This window comes from Cervus canadensis, chromosome 18 (genome assembly GCF_019320065.1).
Source record: "Cervus canadensis isolate Bull #8, Minnesota chromosome 18, ASM1932006v1, whole genome shotgun sequence".
Taxonomy (NCBI): Eukaryota; Metazoa; Chordata; class Mammalia; order Artiodactyla; family Cervidae; genus Cervus; species Cervus canadensis.
This window is the reverse complement of record NC_057403.1, coordinates 50,305,088-50,332,069: the sequence shown is the minus strand read 5'-3', so window position 1 is coordinate 50,332,069 and position 26,982 is coordinate 50,305,088. Positions and strand designations below refer to the sequence as shown.

At 35.2% G+C, this 26,982-nt stretch overlaps 1 protein-coding gene across 2 annotated transcripts in view; it reads right to left on the bottom strand.

Annotated features, from left to right (window-relative positions):
- Window positions 1-4,252: 4,252 nt before the first annotated feature.
- Window positions 4,253-26,982, bottom strand: part of SHCBP1 (SHC binding and spindle associated 1) — a 34,785-nt gene continuing 12,055 nt past the window's right edge. Inside the window, exons 5-13 of one of the 2 annotated variants that reach the window (XM_043436974.1) lie at window positions 26,796-26,888; window positions 22,593-22,826; window positions 22,333-22,501; window positions 21,881-22,001; window positions 18,611-18,742; window positions 17,829-17,947; window positions 7,770-7,856; window positions 7,239-7,380; window positions 4,253-4,790 (exon numbers count right to left, since the gene is read on the bottom strand). In XM_043436974.1, coding sequence (XP_043292909.1) covers window positions 4,465-4,790; window positions 7,239-7,380; window positions 7,770-7,856; window positions 17,829-17,947; window positions 18,611-18,742; window positions 21,881-22,001; window positions 22,333-22,501; window positions 22,593-22,826; window positions 26,796-26,888 — 1,423 coding nt within the window. In that variant the 3' untranslated portion in view covers window positions 4,253-4,464. The remainder of the gene's footprint in view (window positions 4,791-7,238; window positions 7,381-7,769; window positions 7,857-17,828; window positions 17,948-18,610; window positions 18,743-21,880; window positions 22,002-22,332; window positions 22,502-22,592; window positions 22,827-26,795; window positions 26,889-26,982) is intronic. The other variant, XM_043436976.1, reaches the window with a different exon arrangement.

Sequence of the window (26,982 nt, the reverse complement as noted above, 5' to 3'; positions counted from 1 at the left end):
ATATCTGAAATGGGATTAATAGCAGTTTAAACTATTTGGAAGAAAATTTTAGTAAACTTGAAGACATAGCAATAGAAACTATCCAAAGTGAAACACAAATGAATAATGTATCAGTGACCTTAGGAACAAAATAAAACAGAGAAACATGTATGTAATTAGAGTTAAGGAAAGAGAGATGAGAGAGAGAGCAGGAGAGAAAAAATATCTGAAAAAAATAAACTCACACAATGAAGAAGTACAATGAACTCCATGCAGACTAAATAGAAATAAAATAAAACAAATTAAAATCAACACAAAGATATAGGATAATGAAACTGCTGACTGACAACCAGTGATAGAATCTTAAAAACAATCTGCTTGCCAGAAACTATGAAAGCGAAATGACAGTGAACAGCATCTTAAAACACTGAGATACACTGTCAGTTTAGAATTCTCTAAGCAGCAAAAAGTCATCTTTCAAAATTAAAGAAAAAATAAAGGCATTTTCAGACAAACAAAACCTAGAAGAATTCACTATTAGCAGACCTGTATCAAAAGAAATGATAAAGAATATTATTCAGGTAGAATACGATACCAAATAGAAATTTGGATCTATATAATGAAGAATGTAGAGTGTCAGAAATGGTCCATACATTAACAAATATAAAAGACATATTTTTCAATCTTTCTGACAACTAATAGTTTAAAGCAAAAATGACAGCAAAATATTGAGGGGCTTATAACCTATGTAAGGGTAAAATGTTTGACAACAATAGCACAAGGGAAAGAAGGGAAAACAGACCTTACATATAAGGTGAGAAGACAGTTTATATCTATTGCAAACTGTAGAGCAAGGGTCAGCAAATTCAGGCCACAGGACAAATTCATCTTGCTACTTATTTTTGTTCAGAAGCTAAGAATGTTTTATACATTTTGGAAGTGGGTGGGCAGAAGGAGATATAAGACCATGTATTTACTATTTGGTTCTTTACAGAAAAAGTTGCTGAGGACTGCCTGGAGCAAGAGCTTTTCTTGGTACAACTGAGATTTTTGGCCAAAATGTCATTCCACAATGTGAGGGTGCAGGTACACTGTTAGATTCAGATGTTTACTGGCATCCCTGGCCTCTACCTAATAAACACAATTCTAGCACTCCACTCTAAGTTGTGACAACGAAAAATGTCTCCAGACTTTGGCAAATGTCCTTTTGGGGTGGAGGTAAGGGGCCAAACTTATCTCTGATTGAGAACTACTGCCCTGAAGCAAAACTATAAAATATATAATATATATATATAATAAGCCAATGGTAGAGATAAAATGGAACCATTTTTTTAAAAAGTTAAAAAATCAACCCAAAAGAAGGTAAGTGAAAGTCAGTCATGTCTGGCTCTTTGTGACCTGATGGACTATACAGTCCATGGAATTCTCCAGGCCAGAATACTGGAGTGGGTAGCCTTTTCCTTCTCTAGGGGATCTTCCCAACCCAGGGATAGAACCCAGGTCTCCCATATTGTAGGTGGATTCTTTACCACTGAGCCACAAGGGAAGCCCAAATAGAAGGTAGGAAAAGAGAAAAAAGGGTTTCCAGAGAAGGCATAAAAAGCATGGACCATAAAAAAAGAAATATTGATAAATTGGACTTGAAAAAACTTCTGCTGCTTAAATGGTACCATTAAGAAAATTAAAGCTCACACCACAGGCAGAAAGGAAATATTTGCAAAACATATATTTGATTAAAAATTTGCATCCAGAACTTAAAATAAAACACAAACCTTACAACTCAATAAGAAAACCTGATTGGGGGGAAAAAATAAGCAAAAGATTTGAACAGACACTTCACCGAAGACATAGAAATGGCAAGTAAGTATATGAAAAGATGCTAAACATCATCAATCATAAAGTAAATGCAAATTAAAAACACAATGAGCTATCACTGCACATCCGTTAGAATACTTAAAATTTAAAAGAATGGCAATACCAAGTGTTAGCAAAGATGGAGAGCAACTAGAACTCACACAGACTGCTGGTAGGATACTCAACATCTACATAATGGAAAACTGTGCAGCAATAAAAACGAGCTACAGACACACGAAACAATATAGATGTATTTTAAGAGCGTTATGCTAAGCTTAAGAAGATGGATACAAAAGACTATAAACTGAGTCATTCTTTATTATATATAATTCTAGGAAAAAGCAAAACTATGGTGACTGAAAGCAGATCAGAGGTTTCCAGGACCCAATGGGAGGCAGAGAGGATTGACTGCAAAGAAAAATGAGGGAACTTTTATTAAAGATAATGGGGACTTTCAATATTGTGATTGTAGTAGTAGTTACATAACTACATGTTTGTCAAGACTCAAAAAGAGTTGTAGATTTAAAATGGATGATTTTTTATTATATCAAAGAAAGAGATAAAAGATAATTTTCAAGGTTTTGAAAAATACCTTCAAAAGAGGAAGTGAGGCTATATTTTCCTCTGGTGACTAGGAGAAAGAATAACTTGCTACAATGCAGGATGGCTAGAAAATACTTCTAGTCAAATTTGATTGAGTGCTAGTGATGTAGATCCTTGTAACAGAATATACACTTAGCTAGAGATTATCAGACAGTAGTTTTTAAGCCAGAGGGTCAACTATAGGCAAACATGGGAATTTAGTATGATTCCAATTAAATGGGGAAAAAATGAACTAGTCAATAGACACTATCAAGAGAACTTGCTAACCATTGAGAGAAAAAGAGTTCTACATCATAACATACATAAAACCAAATTACAGGTGGATTAGAAGTGTAAATTTAAATAAGCCTACTTGTACTAGAAGATAATATAAAATACTTTTATAAGCTTGTAATAGACAAGCCCTATGTAAACAAGTCACAAGACTCAGAATCGGTGGATTTGACTATACATTAATACTTAATCTCAAGTAAAAACTTTTCCCATGTGAGTATTTTCACCTCAACTGTCAAATCCCTTGAGGGCTCTCTCTATATTCCCTGAACTAAGTTATCTGAGATGCTCAGTCCTCCCCAATATGTATGTCCTCCCCTCTATGTAACTTTAATAAGAATATACTATGTCTATTCACTAACTTATCATTTGAACAAAAATTAATATATAGTAAGGTTAGATTTAAACTAAGATAGAAATGAAATCTGAAAAACCATCATCCTATAATAAGGAACAAAGAAGGTATTAACTTTACTTACCTGGTCATTCTCTTGACACTCTAGTAAGTTACAAGAGAAAATAAACAAAATCTAAACTCTAAAATAAAACAAAAATTTAATCAGAAAACCAATTTGATCTTTTTAAGTAGAGTAAGAATTTAGCTCAAGTGATACAGAATTATTTAGTATAATTTTTGGAACAGGATTTAAAGAGTAAAAGAAAAATGCCTTGCAATGGTCAAACGAAAAATCTAACACAAATCCTTCCACAATTTTTAGCATCTGAAAAATAAAATTATAACTTATTCAAATTTAAGGAACAATTTCTCTGAGAAAAAATTTTAATACTCTTTCTGAAGCACTAAAATGATGTCAAAATACTGTATGTATTTCAAAGGATCACACATGCACTATGGCCCATAATGCATTTGAAAAATATTACAAGATTCAATTTATTATTTTCATCATTGTAATTTTAATCAGTAGGAACATTAATGTCACATATACTTCTTTATAATATAAATACTTTTAAAAGCTGTATTTTACAATACGATATCAAGAACATAGAGCTGATATAGGTTTATAGGTAATCATTTTGCCTATGTAAGAAATCTGATCAGAGTATTTTTATGGTGAAAGAAAAGTATTTTCATTTTAATCATTCATATTCAGCAACAGGGAAAATGCTCTATGTACACACTGGCTCTGAATAACACGTTTCACTCCTGTTTCAAACCTGCTATGCTATTATTGCTTTGATGATTACATAGTTCAATATAAAAAGGCATTTCCACTCAAGATTCTCAATAATAAGTCTGATAAGGCAGGTCACCTCCCAATGATAAAAGCTTTTATGCAAATATTACAGGTATTATGCAAATAAAGCATGGATATCAGACTCACTATAATTGGGATTAAAAAGACAACTATAAGAATACTGCATATTGATACACTATGTTTTTGTGCATTCATCTGGCATTCTCTGCCTTTCTTCCTCATCTTTGAAGTGCTAAAGTATCTTTATACTAGAAGTTATTAATAGACTTAATGTGGGAACTATGTATTTGAGAAAGCAAGACTTTCTGGATAAGAATCTCCAAATATTTTCCATTTTATGTTTTTATGACTTTATAAAACAAAGAGAGAGTGTTTTACGTGCAACACTTGCAGAGAGAAATAAAGCTACATTTCACTCAAATCCAACTGAATATATCAGACACAAAATATAGACATGAAGCAAAGTATGATAGCAGCAGTGATTCTTGGGGGCCACGTGCAAAATTCAATGTTTTGCTATCTATTTACATCACAGTGGTCAAAAAAGAAATGTGCCAAAACTCCCTTTCCCATTCCACTTGAACTGGTTCCCCACAATTGAAACAAACATCTCCTGTGACATTAAGTTGTCATCAGCTTGTGTGATCCCCAGTTCACTCAACCTTTTCTTCTTCATCTGGCCTTTTTGTGTGGAGGCAGCAACTAGTTCATTTACAATTTCACAATTGCCTTCAACTTGCTCAGAAAGGTCAGCTCTCGCATAAAGCTCCATTTTACCAGTTGCACACTGAATCAGCTCTTCCAGATCCACTCTTTCAGCTACATCTGCCTCTCCACTTGTCTGAACTTTAAGTGCTTTATTTGCTGAAAAAACAAACAAATTATAACAAATTGAGTTAAATATACAAACTAACCAACTAAAACATGTATTTCTACAGTCTATCAGAGGTTTTAATTTTTTTCTGTCAAGGGGTCCTGCGTCATTTGACTGGACTTTTCAAACTCTCTGCCATAAGTGTCTCAACAAGCAGTTGTCTTAATTGTCAAGGTTTCCTGACCTTCATACAGGATTATTAACTTCGAATTTTCTCTTTTTATCCTAGATCTCATTCATTCAACAGACCTCTCCTGGATATTTACTAAGCACTGTATTAGAAGCTAGATACAAAGATAAACAGAACAGTACTAGTACTTTAGTTTCCCTAAAGGAACTCCCAATTTAGCAGCTTTATAAGTGACTGCCTGTGATAGGCAGAATTCTAGATGGCCCTGTGATGCCTGCCCCTTCTTACTTTCATGACTGGTAAATGGTAAAAGGACCTCGCAGATGTAATTGAGGTTACTTATCAGTTCACCCTAAGAAAAGGATATAACTCAGGTATTCCTAACCTAATCATACAGATCTTTAACAGCAAGGTTTTCCCTGGCTGGCTGAAGAAGAGGAAAGCATAAAGAGATTTAAAGCGTGAGAAAGATTTGAAGCGTGAGAGATTTGCTTTGAGGGAGGTCCTCTGTTGCTGCAATGGAGGGGGTCATGGGGCAATAACCCAAGAGTGATCCCTAAAAGCTGAGAGCAACCCCTAGCCAACAGCTGGCAACAACAATAAAAAAAGAGATCTCTGTCCTACAACCTCAAGGAAATTGATTCTGCCAACATAAGGAACTTGGAAGCAGATTCTCCCTCAGAGATTTCAGATAAGGGCCCTGCCCAGCTGATACCTCACTTTCACCTTTGTGAGACCCTAAGCAGATAACTCAGCCAAGCTCACCTTAACTTCTGACCTATAGAACTATGAGGAGAAAAAGAACTAACAGATAGCTGGAGTGGACCTTGAAGGATGAGAAGGACTACTCATCATCCTTTAAATGTTCCTCACCCATTCCAAGGCATAATCCTGCATGGCTGAGATTTCATAGTGATGTGGGTCATGGCTTGGAATTCAAGAATTTCCTGCAAATCAAAACCACAGTGAGGTACCATCTCATGCTGGTCAGAATGGCTGCTATCAAAAAGTCTTTGTACAAACAATAAATGCTGCAGAGGGTGCGGAGAAAAGGGAACCCTCTTACACTGTTGGTGGGAATGCAAACTAGTACAGCCACTATGGAGATCAGTGTGGAGATTCCTTAAAAAACTGGAAACAGAACTACCACACGACCCAGCAATCCCACTGTTGGGCATACACAGTGAGGAAACCAGAATTGAAACAGACACGTGTACCCCAATGTTCATCACAGCACTGTTAACAACAGCCAGGACATGGGAGCAACCTAGATGTCCATCGGCAGACGAATGGATAAGAAAGCTGTGGTACATATAAACAATGGAATATTACTCAGCTATTAAAAAGAATGCATTTGAATCAGTTCTAATGAGGTGGATGAAACTGGAGCCTATTATACAGAGTGAAGTAAGTCAGAAAGAAAAACACCAAAACAGTATATTAATGCATACATATGGAATTTAGAAAGATGATAACAATGACCTTTATGTGAGACAGCAAAAGAGACACAGATGTAAAGAACAGTCTTTTGGACTCTGTGGGAGAGGGCGAGGGTGGGATGATCTAAGAGAATAGCATTGAAACATGTATATTATCATATGTGAAATAGATCGCCAGTCCAGGTTGGATGCATGAGACAGGGTGCTTGGGGCTGGTGCACTGGGATGACCCAGAAGGATGGGATGGAGAGGGAGATGGGAGGGGGGTTCAGGATGGGGAACACATGTACACCCATGGCTGATTCATGTCAATGTATGGCAAAAACCACCACAATAATGTAAAGTAATTAGCCTCCAATTAAAATAAATTAAAAAAAAAAAAGAAATTCAAGAATTTCCAACTGAGTTAGCTCAGCTTTGCTGCCAAGAAAGACAGCTGTCAGGGAGACATTTACTTTTACAAATAAAAAATAGAGGCAAACTCTATGATCCCCTCCATTCAAATGCAGTTTTCAACCAGGCACGTTCATTTTCCTGCCTCCATCCTTAAATGCCAAAAGGATGTTAGCAATAGCCTAGTATATGCTAGAATATGCCCATCCTTATTCTATACATTTAGAGAAAAACAAACATGATAAGGGAACTGCAGGACTACAGAAACCACACATCAAGGCTTTGACCAGCTGACCTTGAAAGTTTCTTTCACACCTAGATTCCGTATTATAGCTTTACCAAGCTTCTCTATCTCTGTGCCTAAGTGTATGCTAGTTGTCTTTTTTAAAAGAGAAGATTTCTATCTTTAATCAGAGCTTAATGCTGAAATAAACTAGGTTGAGATTTTATTTAGAAAATTACTAAATATACCATACCTTCATTTTCATCTTGGGCATCTTCTTGCAGATCAGAGAAAATTGTAGGTTTCACCAAGACAACACCATAACCTTCATTATTATGTATGACATTATTCACCATGGATATTTTGGGAATGTCATAATGTTCATCTAAGAAGTCCTGTGACATGGAAAACAAATGTTTCAAGGAACTGACACATTCAACACTGCCTGCTTTAAAAATCTTCTCACTTTCTTCAGGCTATTCTAAAAATAAAATAGAAAGCTATGCTTATTAATATGTGGTAGCACAATCTGAGCTCTGAATGACACAGCATTCCTCTGTTATTTCTGCAGATCTATGGACAGCAAAGTATTCACAAGAGATTTTCAACCACCAACTATTGATATCATTAAAATTTATATATTGTTTATGCTTTTTTAAAACAGAAATAACATGGGGATTTCATAAAGCATAACTGTTTCTTAGGTAAAACCTAAATTCTCAGTTTAAAATTCTAAAACCTAAATTCTACCCTTTGGAAAGAGGGCATCTCAGCAGGGACTCACCTTAATGAGGATCCCTTCCTTGCAGTGATGGATCCCGTTATCACTCAGAGTGCATTTACTCCCGGGATATATTTCTATACCAGCACCCTACAAATTACATTTTACAGTAATCACAGTCAGGTCTAAATAGGCAGGACTATAAAAGAAGGTTTATCACTTCTTAGACTTTTAATGTAGCACAAATATAAAGTGTTTTATAGAAAGTTTTATCAAGTATTTCTAATCAACATTTCCATTTGCTTAATTTCCAGCAAGCTGTCTATCATTTATCATATTCAAATACCATACAGAGACACACACACACACACACACACACACACACACACACAACAATGGCTAAGAGTTTCAACACTTGATTACTATTTCACTCTTTCATTCTGGACAAATCAGTTTTCTGATTCTTCCCCAAAAATGTCAGTTAACAATTACATTGAAAGAGGCACATATTAAAAATAACCATTCTTTTAGATATACTCAATTAGTTGGAGAACAGTGTTCAAATCTAGTAAAATATTGTTAAATTGTAGATAGAAATAAGGCTCTCTATTTTGAAAAGCACACCAGTTCAAGAATATCCCAACATAACTTGAAAATCATTTCTGTGAATTAAAATAACTAATGCGACTACTAACGCTAATAATAACGACTAATGTTACATGAGTAGCTGATTCAAACGCCCTGTTTATGCCCTGACAGTAGCCAGGACAACCCATGCACGGCCCAGTTCTCTCACATTTACCCTGGCACCAAATGGTACCAAAAAAGAAAGTAACAGGAACAGGAATAATTTATCTCCTGACACTATGCTAGGCACTTTAGTAAGTAAAAATTTCACTCAAACCTCTATGATTATTCAAAAATTCACTTTTAGGATAATTTCATACACAATATCATTTGTGTATGAAGAAGAAGTTGAAGAAGAGTTGCAATTAACCATTTATGACCTATCTATTGAATGTATGTTGAGTTGTTTCCCTAAGGAATGGTAGCATGTACCATGAGAAAATATTTATTACTTCCCCCTTTAGAGATTACTGATATGTAGGGGCATGGTCACTACACACCCACCTAACTCTCTGTAGAAGTCGTAAGATCTGTGAAATGGGCCTTCAGCTAAGACTTTCAGTTTGTAGCTATATACAGAAATAGATTTATGGGCAATAACATTAAAAATACATACACAATAAAACAGTTTAAATATCAAATTATCAGGAATCATGTAAAACCTGAAGAGAACAACTTAAGCCAGCAGCCACCTAGTAACTGGGACAATCATGTTCAAAATATATTATGAAACTGAACAGATATTTAATAACTAAAAAGAAACTGAAAAGGCTGCCTCTTCTAAGATGATGGTACAAATAAAACTCATGGGCATTAATATATAAAACAAACATAATACAATTGACAAGTGGAGTAAAGAAGCCAGGCTATCTGGACACCTCAACCCCTGAGAAATGACACCAACCTAGTGTAGACTGGGTTTTCTTTTTGCCTCACACTTCCAGACATGAAACTGAAGGAGCTAGCGATCCATAAACATCAGACACAGACCAGAAAAGCCTCCCCCAAATCCCACTCTCTTGAGCCAAGGAACTAGGCAAGCTTCGAAGGACAGAAAACTTTGAAACAATAACAGCTCTATTCTAGCCAAACACCATAGGAAAAAAAATTAGTCTATTCCATCCATGCTGGCAAGTGCCAAGGGGGAGCCTAGGCTTCCACCCTCTCAAGGCTGTGACTAGGTACCCCAATACTCACACAGGGGTGGTATCACTTAAAGCCAAAGATTTTCATCCCCACTATCTGGTAGCAAGTCCCTCACCCTTGTGGAGACTACATATAGGGCCTGGACTCATACCCTCAACTGATAACAAGATGCTGCACCCATTCCCTACTGGAGTGGTGTCAGAGCAGGCCCAGTGGGGGCTCTAGATTTTCATCATTGCCAGTGGTAACAAGCCCACTGCCATATGCCAGAGTATCAGTGGAGACATGTAAGAAACTAGAATTCTTACACCCACCCACCAGTAACAAGCTTTCCCACTCAACTTGGATACCAATGGAAGCCAAATGGGGAACTTGGAGACCTGGTAGTAATAATGCAGTAGACTTTACCCCATTCCCTGCTATAATAGTGTAAGAGAAGCCCACCTAAGACAGAAGACGTAGATTCTAATAATATAATACAAAACATCCAGGTTTCAGTTGAAAATCACTTGTCATATCAAGTGCCAAGAAGATGTCAAACTTAATAAAAGGTAATCAATACAAACCAAAACCAAGATGTCAGAGATGATGGAATTAGCTGGCAAGGATTTTAAAGGAGCCAATTATTTTAGTGAGCAATTATCAAATACTTAAATGAAAGACAGAAGACTGGATAAGAAAATAGAAAGTCTCATCAAAGAAATAGAAAATATAAAGAACCAAATGGAAATTTCAGAACTGAGAAGTACTATAACTGAAATAAAAAGCTCAGTGGATGGGCACAACAGCATAAAGGAAAAGAACAGAGGAAAGAATCAGTGAAATGGAAGACAGAACAAGAGAAATCATCTAGTCTGATAGAGAGAAAACAATCTGAAAAAGAAAAAAAAGAACGGAACCTCAGGGACCTATAGGACAATAACAGAGGATCTAAAATTTTGATTATCAGTCATAGAAGAGAAGGAGGGTAAAGCTAAAAAAGAAAAATCAAAGAAGAAATAGCTAAAACTTCCCAAATTTGGCAAGAGACATTAAATTTACAGATTAAAAAATCTGAGAAAACAGGATAAACTCAAAGAAATCCATTTCAAGGTATATCATAATTAAACTTATAAAAGCTTAAGGCCAAAAGGAAAGGGGGGAAAAGGAAAAGTTATCCTGAATGCAGTCAAGGAAAAATAATGTCTTATCAATTAGAGAAAAAATTCAAGTAAAGAGGATTTCTCATCAGGAACCATGGAGGCCAGAAGAAAGTGGCACAGTATTGTTCAAAAGATCTAGCAGAAAAGAGTTGTCAATTTAGAATCCTATACCCAGTGAAAATATTCTTTAGGAATAAAGAGAAATCAAGACATTCTAAGATGAAAGAAAGTGAATAGCATTTGACAAAAGCTAACACAAATTCATTATGAAAATTCTCTGAAAACAGAAATAGAGGACAACTTCCTTAATTTGATACAGAATATTTACAAAAAAGCCCTATAGTTAGATTGGTGGCAAAGATGGTGAAGTGGGAAGACCCTGAGCACCTCCCCCAAGAGGCACACCAAAAATAAACTATTTACCAAAGGGACTATCAATGAGAACTATCAGGTAACTAGCAGAAAATATTTCCAACAATTAAAGTTACAAAGAAGGAACTGCAAAGAGACAGATAGAAAGGGCAGAGACCTACTACAGTCAAGGCCTACACCCCCAAGGTAGGCAACCCACAAACAGGAATTAGGCAAAATGAGGTGCAGAGGAACATGTTCCAAAAAAAGAAACAAGACAAAAATCCCATAGGCAATCTACCTGATAAAGAGTTCAAGGTAATGGTCAAAAGATGATTGAAGAACTCTGGAGAAAACTGGATGAATACAATGAATTTAACAAAGACTTAGAACATATAAAAAAGAACCAGAGATGAAATGCAATAACTGAAATGAAAAATACACTAGAAGAAATCAATAGTAGATTAAATGATGCAGAGAAACAAATCAGCAATATGGAAAAGAGATAGAAATCACTGAAGCTGAACAGAAAAAAAGAATGAAAAGAAATTCGGACAGTTTAAGTGGCTTGTGGGAGAACATTCACATTTTAAGGATCCCAGGAGAACACCAAGAGAAAGGGGCAGAGAACACACTTAAAGACATAAAAGCTGAAAACTACCCTAATCAAGGAAACAAAAATCTAGGTCCAGGAAACAGACAAGAGTCCCAAATAGGATCAAATCAAACAGGACTGACCATACCAACACATATTATAATTAAAATGGCAAAAATTAAAGAGAGAATATTAAAAGTAGCAAGGGAAGACTTCTCTGGTAGTTCAATGGTTAGGAATCCGCCTACCAATGCAAGAGACACAGGTTTGATCCCTGGTCCAGGAAGATCCCACATGCCGTAGAGCAACTAAGCCCAGGCACCACAACTACTGAGCTTGTCTGCGGCAACTACTGAAGTCCATGTGTTTAAGGCCTGTGCTCTGCAATAGAGAAGGCACTGCAATGAGAAGCCCACATACCACAGTGAAGAGTAGCCCTCACTCGCCATAACTAGGGAAAGTCTGTCAGCAGCAACAAAGATCCAGCACAATCAAAAAATAAATAAAATTTTAAAAAAGAAAAGAGCAGCAAGGGAAAAGCATCATGTTATATACAACGGAACTCCCATAGGCTATCAGCTGACTTTCCAGCAGGAACTCTGAAAGCCAGAGGGCACAATATATTTAAAGTGATAAAAGGGAAAAAACTAAAATCAAGAATACTCCATCTGTGAAAATAATCTGAAAAGTATACATACACATATATATGTTTTAACGAATCATTTTGCTGTATACCTGAAACTAACCCAATGTTGTAATATATCAGCTATGCTTGAACAAACAAACAAAAGAAATCCCCATACTGGACAACAGCCAATAAAAAGGCCAGCATACCTCATGGGCCACTCAAAAGAAGAGAAGGGCAAAAGGGGTGACAGGGACAGATTGAGACACTCCTGGCCTGAAATGTGGTGGGAAGGAAAATACCGTGCAGGGACAGTGAAGATAAGAGGGGGTTAAGGAGAAAACTGGAGCCCAAAGGATGCATCCCACCATCCTGGCTGCATCACTCCCTTTTTACTGAGATACAACTCACATACCATGCAATTCACCCAGTTAAGATTAATGTATCATTCAATAGTTTTTAGTATATTCACAGAGTTGTACAACCATTACCACAGTCAATGTTAAAACACTTCCATTATTTTAGGTCAAGACCCTGTACCCTTCAGCTATTACCTCCAATCCCCTCTTCCCCACTCTATGCCCAGCCCTAGGCAACCACTACTTTACTTTTAATGCATATAGATATGGCTATCCTGGACATTTCACATAGAATGAATTATATACTATGTTGAAAAAAAGAGAGATAATACCTTATCCAGCAAGGCTTTCATTCAGATTTGATGGAGAGATCAGAAGTAAAGCAAAAACTAAAAGCATTCAGTACTACAGAACCAGCTTTGCAAGAAATCCCAAATGGAATTCCCTAAGCAAACAAGAAAAGGTCACAACTAGAACCATGAAAATTATGAAAGGAAAAGCTCATTGATTGATAAAAGCAGTTATACAGTAAAAGTAGTAAATCAACCATGTATAATGCTCACAGGAAGATTAAAAGATATAGTAAGATCATCTATATGTGCAATAAGTAGTTAAGGGCTATACAAAAGGATGTAAAATAAAATGTCAAAAAACAGTAACTGTAGGGACAGGGGAGTAAAATGCAGCGTTGTTAAAAATGTATTTGAAATTGAGATTAGCAACTTAAAATAATCACATATACATAAAAGTTGATATACATATAAATCTCACTGTAACTACAAATCAAAAATCTATAATAGACACACAAAAAGAGAAAGGAATCCAAACATAACAGCAATGACAGTCATCAAATCATAAGGGAAGAGAACAAAAGGAAAGAATGGAACAACAAAGAACGACAAAAACAAACCCAAAACAATGAACAAAATGATAATAAGTACATATCTATCAATACTTTAAATGTAAATGGACTAAATACTCCAATTAAGACACAGAGTAGCTGAATGAATATAAAATAAGACCCATGTATATATGCTGTCTACAAGAAACTTCTTCAGATCTAAAGACACACAAACTGAAAATGAACGAATGAAAAATGGTACTCCATGCAAATGAAAAGAAAACTTTGGGATAGCAATACTTATACCAAACAAAACAGACTTGAAAACAGAAACTGTAACAAGAGATAACAAAGGACATGACATAAGTATAAAGGACTAGACCCAACAAGCAGATATGCCAATTGTAGATGTGTATGCACTGACACTGGAGAATATAAAGAAACTGACAGTAATACAATAATAGTAGACTACTTAACACCACCTCAATGGATACATCCTCTAGAGAAAAAATCAATAAGGAAGCACTGGCCACATGGACTTAATAAATACCATTCCATCCAAAAGCAGCAGCAGACATCCTTTACAAGTGCATATGGCAATTCTACAGCCAGAAAACAAATCTCAAAATTCTAGAAAACTGAAATCCTATCAAGCTCCTTTTCTGATCACAATGGTATGAGACTAGAAATCAACTACAAGAAAAAAGACTGCAAAAAACACAAACATGTACAAGCTAAACAACATGATACTAAACAAACAATGGTCACTGAAGAAATAAAAAAATACCTGGAGACAGATGAAAACAGAAATGATCCAAAACACAATGATGAAAATAGAAACACAATGATCTGAAATCTATGGAATGCAGCAAAAGCAGTTCTAAGGGGCAACTTTACAGTGAAACAAGCCTACCTCAGAAAACAAGAAAGATATCAAATAAACAATGTAATGTTAAAGGAAACAGAAAAAGAACAAAGAAACTCCAAAGTCACGATAAGGAGATAAATAACAAAGATCAGAGTATAAATAAATGAAGTAGAGGCTGAAAAATAATAGAAAAGTACAATGAAATCAAGAGCTGGTTCTTTGAAAATATAAACAAAATTGATGAACCTTGAGCCAGACTCACAAAGGAAAAAGAGAGAGGGCCCAAATAAAACCAGAAATGAAAGAGGACAAGTTACAACTGATACCACAGAAATACAAAGGATCATCTAAGATTACAAGGAACAATTATATGCCAGTAAAATGGACAACCTAGAAGTAATAGATAAATCTCTAGAAATGTACAATCTTTAAACACCAAATCAGGAATAAATACAAAATATGCACAGATCAATTACCAGTAATGAAATTGACTCAGTAATTTAAAAAAGCTCTCAGCAAACAAATGTCCAGGACCAGACATCTTCACAGGTGAATTCTTCCAAACATACAAACAGTTTACATCTATCCTTCTTAAATTATCCCCCAAAATTGAAGAGGTACATTCCCAAACTCATCTATGAGGCCACCATCAACCTGATATCAAAACCAGAAACAGACAACACACACACACACACACACACGCATCACAGGCCAATATTCTTGACAGTCATAGATAAAAAAATCCTCAACAAAATATTAGCAGATAGAATCCAACAATACATTAAAAGGATCATATGCATGATCAAGTGGGATTAACCTCAGAGATACACAGATGGTTCAATATCTGCAAATCCATCAACATGACACAACACGTTAACAAATGAAAGAATAAAAAAAATCATTTGATCATCTCAGTTGATGCAAAGAAAACTTTGAACAAAATTTGATATCCATTTATGGATTCTCAACAAAGTGTCCATTAATGGAATATACATCAATAAAATGAATGATATACAGCTAATACCATACTCAATGATGAGAAGCTGAAAGTATTTTCTCTAACATCAGGAAAACATGACAAGGATGCCCATTCTTGTCATTATTATTCAATGTGGTACTGAAAGTTTAACCACAGCAATCAGACAAGAGATAAAAGAAATTCAAATAGGAAAGAAGTAAAACCATCACTGTTTTCAGATGACATGATACTATCCATCAAAAATCCTAAAGACATCACCAAAATCCTACTAGAACTCATCATGAATTTGGTAAAATTGCAGAATACAAAATTAACATACAGAAATCTGTTACCTTTCCAGACACTAATTATCAGAAAGAGGAATTTAAAAAACTATCCAGCTTACAATCACATCAGAAAGAATACCTAGGACTAAATCTAATTAAGGAGGTAAAAAGCCTGTATATTTAACAAGACTTCCCTGGTAGTCCAGAGGTTAAGACTCTGCACTTCCACTGCAGGGTGTGTGGGGTCAATCCCCAGACAGGGAACTAAGATCCCATATGACATGTGGCATGGCCAAGATAAAAAACAAAGCTGCACTTAGAAAACGTAAGAAACTCACAAAAGAAATCAAAGATGACACAAATGGATGGAAAGATATACCGTGCTAGTGGATTGGAAGAATACTGTTAAAATGACCATACTACTCAACACAATCTACATATTCAAAGCAATTCCTATCAAAATACCAATGGCATTTTCCACAGAACTAGAATAATTCTAAAATTTGTATGGAAACACAAAAGACCCAAAATAGCCAAAACAATTTTGAGAAAGAACAACAAAACAAGAGGTACCATGTTTCCTAATCTCAAGCTATACTACAAAGGTATAGCAATCAAAACAGGACGGTACTGGCACAAAAACAGGAGAAATCTTTGCATCCTAGGGCTAGACAAAGAGTTCTTACACATAAAAGGAAAAAATTGATAAACTGGGCTTCATCAAACTTCAAAACTTTGCTCTGTCTGTAAAAGCCTCATGAAAACAATGAAAAAACAAGCTACACACTAGCACATCTGTAACTGATGTACCCAACTGAGGATTCGTATCTAGAATTTATAAAGAACTCTCAAACTCTACAGTAAAAAAAAAAAAAAAATCCAATCAGAAAATGGACAAAAGTCATGAATTTTCCACTGAAGGTAAGGATGGCAAAAAAGCATATGAAAAAATGTTCATCATCATTAACCACTAGGGAAATACAAATTAAAACACACCTATCAAAATGGCTAAAATTAAGAAGTAGTGAAAATTCCAAATATGGATCATTGGATCCATAATACCAAACCAAAACTTGGATCTAATACAAAAAATTGGATCAAAAACACCAAATTGGATCATTCACACTTTGTTAGTAGGAATGTAAAATGGTACAACTAATCTGGAAAACAGTTTGGCAGTTTCTTTAAAAAAAAGTAAGCACACAACTAACCACATGTCCTGCAACTATACTCCTAGGTATTTACCCCAGAGAAATGAAAATGATGTTCACACAAAAACCTGTACACCAATGTTTACAATAGCTTTATTTACAAAATCCCCAAACTGGAAACAACAGATGTTATTCAACAAGTGAACAGTTAAAAATGTGGAACAATCATACACGGTACCACTTAGCAATAAAAAAAGAACCTATTGGTAGATGCAACAACCTGTATATAGATCCAGAGAACCGTGCCAAGTGAAAAAAGCCAATTCCAAAAGGGTATATACTGTATTTACATAACATATTTGAAATGATGAAATAACAGAAATGGAGAACATATTAGCATTTGCCTGTGATTAATGAGAAGGTCAGAAGGAGAGGCACATAGACAGCTTTAAAGAGCAACATGAAGGATCCCTGTAGTGATGGAAATATTCAACTTAACTGAATTTTATCCTGGTTGTGATGCTGTACTGTAGTTTTGGAAGATGTTACAATTAGAGGAAACTGGTAAAAGGTACATATATAGGCTATTTCTGTATTATTTCTTACTACAGAATGTGAATCTACAATTATCTCAAAATAAAAATTTGATTTAAAAACAGCAAACAAGCCTCAATTACTACATCACTTACAAAGTTACAACTTAAAAAGTCTAACCTCTGGATGCATGAGACAAGTGCTCGGGCCTGGTGCACTGGGAAGACCCAGAGGGAGCGGGTAGAGAGGGAGGTGGGAGGAGGGATCGGGATGGGGAATACATGTAAATCCATGGCTAATTCAAGTCAATGTATGATAAAAAGCACTACAATATTGTAAAGTAATTAGCCTCCAACTAATAACAACAAATAAAAAAAAAAATAAAAAGTCTAACCTCTATTTAAAAGGTATGACAGAGAAACTGTGAGATGTATTACTGTCTTCCTAATAATCTGTTTTGAAGATGCTAAATAAGAAGAACATTATACAATTGAGTCTGGCCAACTTAATGCATGTAAGTATCTGAAGTTCTCCAAAGAAAGAGAACAGAAGTATGCATTTACATCTTGTCCTACATTTTATTTATCTATTTAGAACTTAAACCTAAGCTACTCCCCAAAAGGATGAGATGATTATACCTTGGCACCATATAAATCTGAGTTCTTCATTAAAAATTCTGCTGATGTTCGTACTGTGACTCCTGTAGTCTCACACTGCAGCACACAGTTTTCCAATGTAGTCTTGCCACGATGAATGACTATGATGAAAACATGCAATCAAATGCTTTAAGAAGTAATGTATCTTTTACAATATTAGAAATGGCCTAGAGTTGATAGTAGATACAGTCTAAATAATTCTCATTTAAACTTTGTTACTGAAACTATGAATTCTTATTTTATAAAAACAATGACTATTTTGAGCTATGTTCTAAAATCTAAAAGTGGTATTTTTAAAAAAGAATGACTTGACCTCAGAAATGCAAAATCATGTCAAAAATCACTTCTCATTACAAAAAAAAAATTAAGAAAGTAACTTTCATGACTATCTTACCAGAGAGACGAAAAGGAGGCCCAGTTCAAAATAGGGGATACAAATCCCAAGAAACAAATACTATCACAATGTGAAGATAGCTGGTTTGAGTCCAGGACTAAATCAAATACAAAGAACACAGACCACATATTGGAATGTTCTAATAGAAAAAAATGATCACTCAGAAACAAATATTAAACTAACAAATTTTCAAGAATACAATGAACTATTTTTCATTTTAGAGTAAGCTTCCTAAGTTGTCAAGCTATGTACATAAGTAATCAGCTTTTCATACTACTCAAAAGTGGTATTTCATTTCTATCTTCCAGGAGAAGTAAAGTTTTTCTTCAAAGCCTGGAACAAATAATAAATAAAATATTCAGATATTTACTCAAGATTCCTTCTACGGCATCATGCTGAACAAATTTTATGCTTGAGATTTTAATATCCGCACCCGTACAGTCCACAAAAGTGTCTCCTTTGCCCCTCTTTTCTATTACAATATCATCTGGTAGACCATATCCTAAGGAAGAGAGCAAGAACATTTAGGATGGGGGAAGGGAAATGTCTAAAAACAAAATTTCTATGACACATTTTTTCATTTCAAATGACTCCAAATGATATTTGAGACCAGTCAACCCAGTTACATGTAAATAAAATCGAGGGATGTCCCTGGTGGTTCCATGGTTAAGACTTTGCCTTCTAACGGAGGGGGTGCAAGTTAGATCCCTGGTTGGGGAGCTAAGATCCCACATGCCTCATGGTCAAAAAACCAAAACATAAAACAGAAGCAATATTGCAACCAATTCAATAAAGACTTCTTTAAAAAAAAAAAAAAAAAGGTCCACATCAAAAAAAGAAAAATCTCTTTAAAAAATAAATAAAATCTATTTCTCCATATATCTATCTTAAGTTTTACCAAGGTATACAATTTGTTAACAATTGTCTGCATATCAAGAAGACTACCCCCATCAGTCACCTCATGCCGGTTTCGGCAGTAAACTCACTTATAAAACTGCTACTAAAAAATAATAATAATCTCAAGTACTCATAGCTGGGTCAGAAGGCTTTAATGCATTTAGTCTTTATAAGATTTTACTTCCCAACCCAAAGATTCTATTATTCTAATGTAGTTAGGTTTGAAAAAGCATAGGCATTTCTCAAGATTTTCTCTTTTTTATATTCTCTTAACCAGGTTGACCCAAAATCTGACAAACTGGCTTAGAACAGTTTTAACTATTGGAAAAATAGGTCTACCTTGTTAACCAATAAAAAACATTGTTCTCTACAAATCTTAATCAAACTAATAATGCAGGTAGACCTCTGTGGGCTTATGAAAAACAGGAGTATCAAAAACTAGAAAATGTTGCTTGACTTTATCATAAACCAGAATTACACAGACAAAGCTTTAAGAATTAATTCTCATTGTCTAAATGTCAAAGAATCATTGTTGAGTCTTTGCTTGAGGAAATGAAAGTAGTAAAACATTAAACAGGCAAAATCTCTAAAGTTTTCTACATTTGAAGAGGGTGGGGGCACTAGAGAATGCAAGAGAACTACACCCACGGGAATGCTACTAATGCTGTATTCTGGATGACTAGATTGTAAACTGTTTCCCCTGATTCTTTTTAGTGTCTATGTGTACTTTGCACATTTCTTAAAATAGTAACTTTTTATCATCAGAAAATTAAAAATATAAAAAGAATGGCCATGTTACATTATATAAACAAGTTACATAATCCTAGCCATTTAAAACACAAAGCCTTAACCTAAGTGAGTGCATTTTCTAAACAAGAAAAATCCTATTATAAGTACTATTAATACCATGCAAATAGTGGGTACTCAAAATATATCACTTGTTATAAGTGTTAGCTATAGATCAGATAAGCTATCATATAAGCTTTAATTTACCTCATGAACAATTGCTCTATATAGTCACACTAGAGATACCGTGATTCCCCAAATTCTCAGAAATGCCCTATGTTCATATATTTATAGTCATTCTTACACTTAACTATCAGAATTCTATATGGTTATTTATGTGCTTAGTTGCTCAGTTGTGTCACTTTTTGTGACCCCATGGACTGGTGCCTGCCAGGCTCCTCTGCTGGTGGACTTTTCCAGGCAAGAATACTGGAGTGGGGTGCCATTTCTACCCCAGAGGATCTTTCTGATGCAAGGATCAAACTCTCATCACTTGCATCTCCTGCAATGGCAGGTGGATTCTTTACCACCAGCACCACCTGGCAAAGTGAAAGTCGCTCAGTCGTCTCTAACTCTTTCCAACCCCATGGACTATACAGTCCACAGAATCTCCAGGCCAGAATACTGGAGTGGGTAGCCTTTCCCTTCTCCAGGGGATCTTCCCAACCCAGGAATCGAACCCAGGTTTCCCACATTGCAGGCAGATTCTTTATCAGCTGAGCCACAAGGGAAGTCCAAGAATACTGGAGTGGGTAGCCTATCCCTTCTCCAGGGGAATCTTCCTGATCCAGAAATCAATCTGGGGTCTCCTGCACTGAGGTGGATTCTTTACCAACTGAGCCATCAGGGAAGCCCTGGTTATTTGTGGCACACTGGCACAATTACATTATAATTTCCTCACCAATCTAGGAAGAATGCTTTCCCACCATATAATCTATAATATCAATGCTGTTTGCACTATGCCAAAAAAATTAAGTGTTTTTATTGCTGTGATTTATTCTGCAGATGTTATTTATAAAACACACATCTGTTATATATCAAATGTTGGAGAGGAAACAGAACAAAAATTACACACATAAAACAAAAAAGGGGGTGAGGTGATATATTGGTGAACAGCAGGATATTAAACTCCCAGCCTAGCTTCCATTAAGAAGTCTTCACAAGATAAAGAACATAGCTTAAGCAGTTTGTGAACAGCTGTACCAATCCCAAAATGATGTATGATTTTTTGCATTACAAGTTTTATTGCTAACTTGAAGTTCTTTTGATAAATAGCTGAGCAGGTGCATCTAAATTTGACAAGCTATGGCAATACAGAAAACCAAGGTGAACTACTGTAAAGCAACCTAGATTTAGGAATCACTCTAAATGTACAGTAAGATTATAATAGCTTAAAGCTATTTTTAATAGACTCTTCCAATGCTAATGTTCTCAAAAGTACACTTTAGACGGTGTGACATTCAGAAGTTCTTAAAATAATTAAGATAAAGATTTTCAGTCTACTTTCAAGTTGGACCTATACCTCTCACAAAAATAAGCTAAATTTAAAACAAAAACCATGCACCAATATATCTACAACATACATGAAATAAGAGGAAACAACAAATTAAAAAATAGTAAACTTTAAAAAAATATTGCTGGGAATTTTTTTTTATTCTAGAAATGAATTCATTTCCATCAACCATCTTTAGTCTGGAATCACGTTTCTCCCTAGTGGTTGTTCCTCTATATTTTTGTCTTCCCAACATTTACAATGTCGTAAAAACTCATACTTCATGTTGCTCAAACACTGACTCAATAACCCATACACTTCAAAAACCCTTAATGTTTCCAGGCAACTCATTTGAAATTAATTGGGTTGAAATAAAATTCTTAGAGCTTCAACAAGATCAATGATTTCCTGTTTTCTCAAGTGTCTCATGCAGGAGAGTTTGGTTGTATGATCTTCCATACTCACCTTCCAACTCAATGGAGTCAGCAATGGAGAATGCACCATGTACCACATAATGGCCAGGACAAACAATAACAGTGTCACCCTCATAGCAGGCATTTATAGCAGACAACGGATCACTATGGAACTAGAAAACAACAACAACATATTGCAAATATATACCCCTCAAATGCAACCTGAGTATTACTCCAGGTGCCTTCATGTTTCATTTTGAAAAGGGAGCCGAAACTGTATGTTTATCTCCTTTGCTGTTGCACTGAGCCCTTTACGTGACTGATAAGCAAATATCAGTGGCTATAAGTGACTGATAAGTGACTATGTGGGAAGGCAGGGCTCTCACTGCTTCCCACTCCACAGAAAACCAGCTCAGGGAGACACCTATAAACTTTCTGTAGAATTTAGGGAAGCCTTGGGTGAATCAGACAAAAAAAAGCAACTGGAAGAAGAAACTCTTTTACCTTAATTTCTATTTCTTCCTTACAAGGCTCTGGGCAAAGCCTATCCCTGAGCAGGGACTGCAGCAGACCAGTCATCATGATGGAGGAGACCACATGGGTGACCTTCTGGCCGTTTGGACGGATGCCTTTTGCTTGTATATTAGAATTCTTCTGATAACCAAATACATATCTTAAAGAAACCAAATAGACCTGTCAGTTCTCAGTAGGACAGCTGGTTGGAAAAGATGCTGACTAGTTGAGAATAACAAAAATATACATACCTCAACAAAGGATTCTCAATGAGTTTTAGCTTTTGTTTCAGCTGTTCGATTTCTGAGTACAACTTTAACCCTTCCACCATAGAGATGTTTTCCTGCTCAGAGTCAGAGTTACAATTTGACAAACTGCTTCTCAGATTTAAAAATTTCCTGTAACTCTCCTCACATTGAGTCAACAGATTTTGGTAGTCAACAATAAGTCCTGAAGGAACTCGGTCTTCAAGAATGTCATAATGCCTGAAAGTTTAAAAGCAAATTGAAACCCATTGCCTTTCAGACACATTTTCCCATCATTATGACAGCCATTTCATCCTCAAAGACCCCATTAGAAAAGTGTCTCAGAGTATGCAACTTAGCAACATGTTAAGTCTTACTAAATAGGTGGATGTTATCGAAAGTTTTAAGGGCCACTTCATTAAGGCCACTAATTTTTCACTTTTGAGGAGTTGCTGTTTTTTTCCCCTTAGATCCAAGCATTTGTGTTTTTGAAGCACCGAAAGCTTATGTTGCACAATTTGTAATTATTATTTAATAAGAAATTATTTTCTCATATATTAAATTCAAAATCTTAATAAGTGGGCTGCAGTGGACAATCTGGAGGTGGGGTGGGGAGGAAAGCATCCCAAATAGTTCATAACAATGTTTAAGATTACCACATTTATAGGATTAAAAGTTTTAAATGATTCAAATCATCTAGTCCTTTCCTGCATTTTAAGCACCATGGAGCAGAATTTGTTGAATATTTCTTCAGGAAGATTACTAGAGTATTTCAAAAACACAAGTCTTTGAGATTCTGAGAAAAAAAATAGAGCTGTTATTACTAAACTAGAGAGTGATTAAAACAAAATAACCTTGTATTGGACAACACTGTTCACACTTAAAGTTTATTATTAATTTATATACCTTCTCAAATATATAAACACAACAAAAAGTTCTTCTAGATGCAATAATTTATAAAAGTGCAATTAAGTTAATGGATATGAAATGGATTTGAAAATAAATGTAATATTATTTCATTACCTATAGTTTTAAAATAATTGCTTTATTTTTCAAGTATAAATAATTGCTTTATTTTCCAAGTATATTAACTTAGGCCAGAGCTTCTTTTTTTTAATCGGAGGCTAATCACTTTATAATGTTGTGGTGGTTTTTGCCATACATTGACATGAACCAGCCATGGGTGTGCATGTGTCCCCCTCACCCCATCCTGAACCCCTCTCTCACCCCTTCCCCATCCCATCCCTCTGGGCTGTCCCAGTACACCACGGGCTTTGAGTGCCCTGCTTCATGCATCAAACTTGGACTGGTCATGTTTCACATATGGTAATATACATGTTTCAATGCTGTTCTCTCAGATCATCCCACCCTCACCCTCTCCCAGAGTACAAAAGTCTGTTCTTTACATCTGTGTCTTTTTTGCTGTCTTACGTATAGGGTCATCATTACCATCTTTCTAAATTCCACATATATGCATTTATATACTGTACTGGTGTTTTTCTGTCTTACTTCACTCTGTATAATAGGCTCTAGTTTTATCCACCTCTAAAGAACTGACTCAAATGTGTTCTTTTTTATAGCTGAGTAATATTCCACTGTGTATATGTACGTATATGTACCACAACTTTCTTATCCATTCATCTGCCAATAGACATCTGGGTTGCTTCCACGTCCTGGCTATTGTAAACAGTGCTGTGATGAACACTGGGAGTCGGGGAACATACACGTCTCTTTCAATTCTGGTTTCCTTGGTGCGTATGCCTAGCAGTCGGATTGCTGGGTTGTACAGGCCAGAGCTTCTTAACCTTGGCTGCTTATTAGAATCACTGGGGAATTGTTTTTTTTTTTCCATTTATTTTTATTAGTTGGAGGCTAACTACTTAACAATATTGTAGTGGGTTTTGTCATACATTGACATGAATCAGCCATGGATTTACACGTATTCCCCATCCCGATCCCCCCTCCCACCTCCCTCTCCACCCGATTGCTCTGGGTCTTCCCAGTGCACCAGGCCGGAGCACTTGTCTCATGCATCCAGCCTGGGCTAATCACTGGGGAATTTTTAAAAATACAGATGCTCAGGCCCCCATCCACACCAATTAAATTAGTCTCTAGAAGCAGAGGAGTTATTTGTTTTAAATTCCCTGGAGATTCTAATGTACAGCCAAGGTTGTGTACTATTGCCTTAATGTCTTAACTTTGTCATGCTAAATAAGATAGGAGGACAAAAAAAGAAAACCACATCCTAAACAAATTTACATCAAATTACAGCAAGCATTTAAATAGTATTTAAGATGAATAAAAAATACTTTTTCCACTTTTCAAGTAAATGAATTACGTGAAGCTTGAAAAGCAAGGATTTTGTCTGCTTTGGTTAAAAATATTTAAAATTTTAAATATTAACATTTAAAAAACATTTAAAAATATTCTAGAAATCCATTTTGCAAACAAGAAACTGGGGAACCCAACCACTGACTGCTTGATCAGGTCTATTAAATTATGGAGATTAAGACTCAAATTTTAAAATAAGTTTCTTAGCACTTCCAATGTCCATGCCAATCAGCTTATTCTCATTATAGTGATGCTTCATGGTCTGAAAGTAATGAACCAATACCTGTGTCTCAGATCCATAACCTTTGAAGCAGAGTTTTGAATTAGAAAGGAATTATTATTAGAAAGGAATTAGAAAGGAAAAATATTTACTTCACAATGAGAAATCAAGACAATATAGTTTGATTCCCTTTAGCTCTTTGCTCTTTAGCTCTTGCCTGTGAATAGCTCTACTCTTGTCTTAGCCCAGGGACCTTTTAAAGAGTCTGTCTATATTTGATAACATTCTGATTTCCCCATCAAGTCCCATAGTTTTTTCTCCATAACTGAAAACAATTCCTCCCTTATGCTTTTCCATCTGCCAGTGAAGTATAAGATATGTATGTAAATCATTTCTTATTGTTTGAACATGTAAAGCTGTCAAATCGGAATATAGTATTTTCCAAATAAAGATCAAATTCGCCAGATACATGATATTCATCCACCATTACATTTCCCTTCAATCAAAACCAATCACTGCTCTTTAAGAGCAAGTATATCAAAACTAGAAAATATGCAAGCTTATTGAAAGTCTGGATTTTATTGACTACATTATGGAAAAATGGGAAATGAACAATGGAAACATTGGAAAGGCTAAACAAAAATAATAGCCAATTTATGAAAATCTGAAATTAGACATTCACAATTCTAAACCAAGAAGAACCAACCTTAACCAAACTTCTCAGGTATTTTTTTACTTATGACTTACTATTTAAACCAAGGGAAACTTACTAAATCAAATCAGTTCTACAGAAATGTAAAGAGTATTGCCATATCTTATGTAACCAAATCATCTTTTACACAGGGAAAAAAATTACCTTCTGCAATTTACTTTTGTCATGCAAGGTCTAATTTTATTCTTTTGCAGCACTGCCTATTAAATTACAGTGCAGAAGTATCAAAAAATTATCTGGTCTTATAGCACTATCTAGTGGAAACAACATTTAACAAAGTCAGTGCAGGACAACTACTTGGGTTGCATGGTTAATTTGGGGTATTTTTATAATGGAAGGGTTTTTCCCTACCAAAACATGATATATCAGAAGAATGTGTTTAGGTATTTTGTTTACTTAGGTATATGTTATATTTGTTTAGCTATTTTGGAAATTTTTATTCACCATCAATATTAACTATGCAGTGTTTTTATCTGTAAAATAAGATTTAAGGAAAAGAACTTGACAAAACATCCTGAGGTAAATCTGTTTAGCCTAGTATGTTTTACTTAGAGTAAACCCATGTCGTTAAAAGTACTCTTTAAAAAGAAGTCTTCTATAATTCAATTAATTTCACTGTTTTCCAAACAATTATCTTTGAATTTGGTTCTTTTTATTTAATACATGCTCAACTGAGTTTTACTTAAATTCAAAAAAGAGTAAGCTGTTAACTTAGATGTTCTTGAATTCTCTGCTTTTAGATTCTAAAAACACTACAAGTTGGTTTATAAACACAAAGTAGGTTTCTCTGCACTTACACAAATTTAATAACTTGTCAATGGGTTATACTATTTGTCTCTGTCTGTAGGCTCCTGGAGTATATATACAGTATACACAAAACACAGGTTAAATTAAACCATAAATAGCTATTTTTCCAACACGTTCAAGGCCACTAATAAATACTTACAATCTCAATCGAGGTTCAACACATCTGACAAAATAATCATACTCATCCTCCTCTTCTTCATCCCAACTCCTCCAAATGTTCTGATAGAAAAACCTGAAAAGTAAATCAGTATCATACAAATTCAATCACTGGCTCAAAATGTTAGAAGGGTAAGAGTAAATCAAACAAGTCTACCAAGTATGGTAGA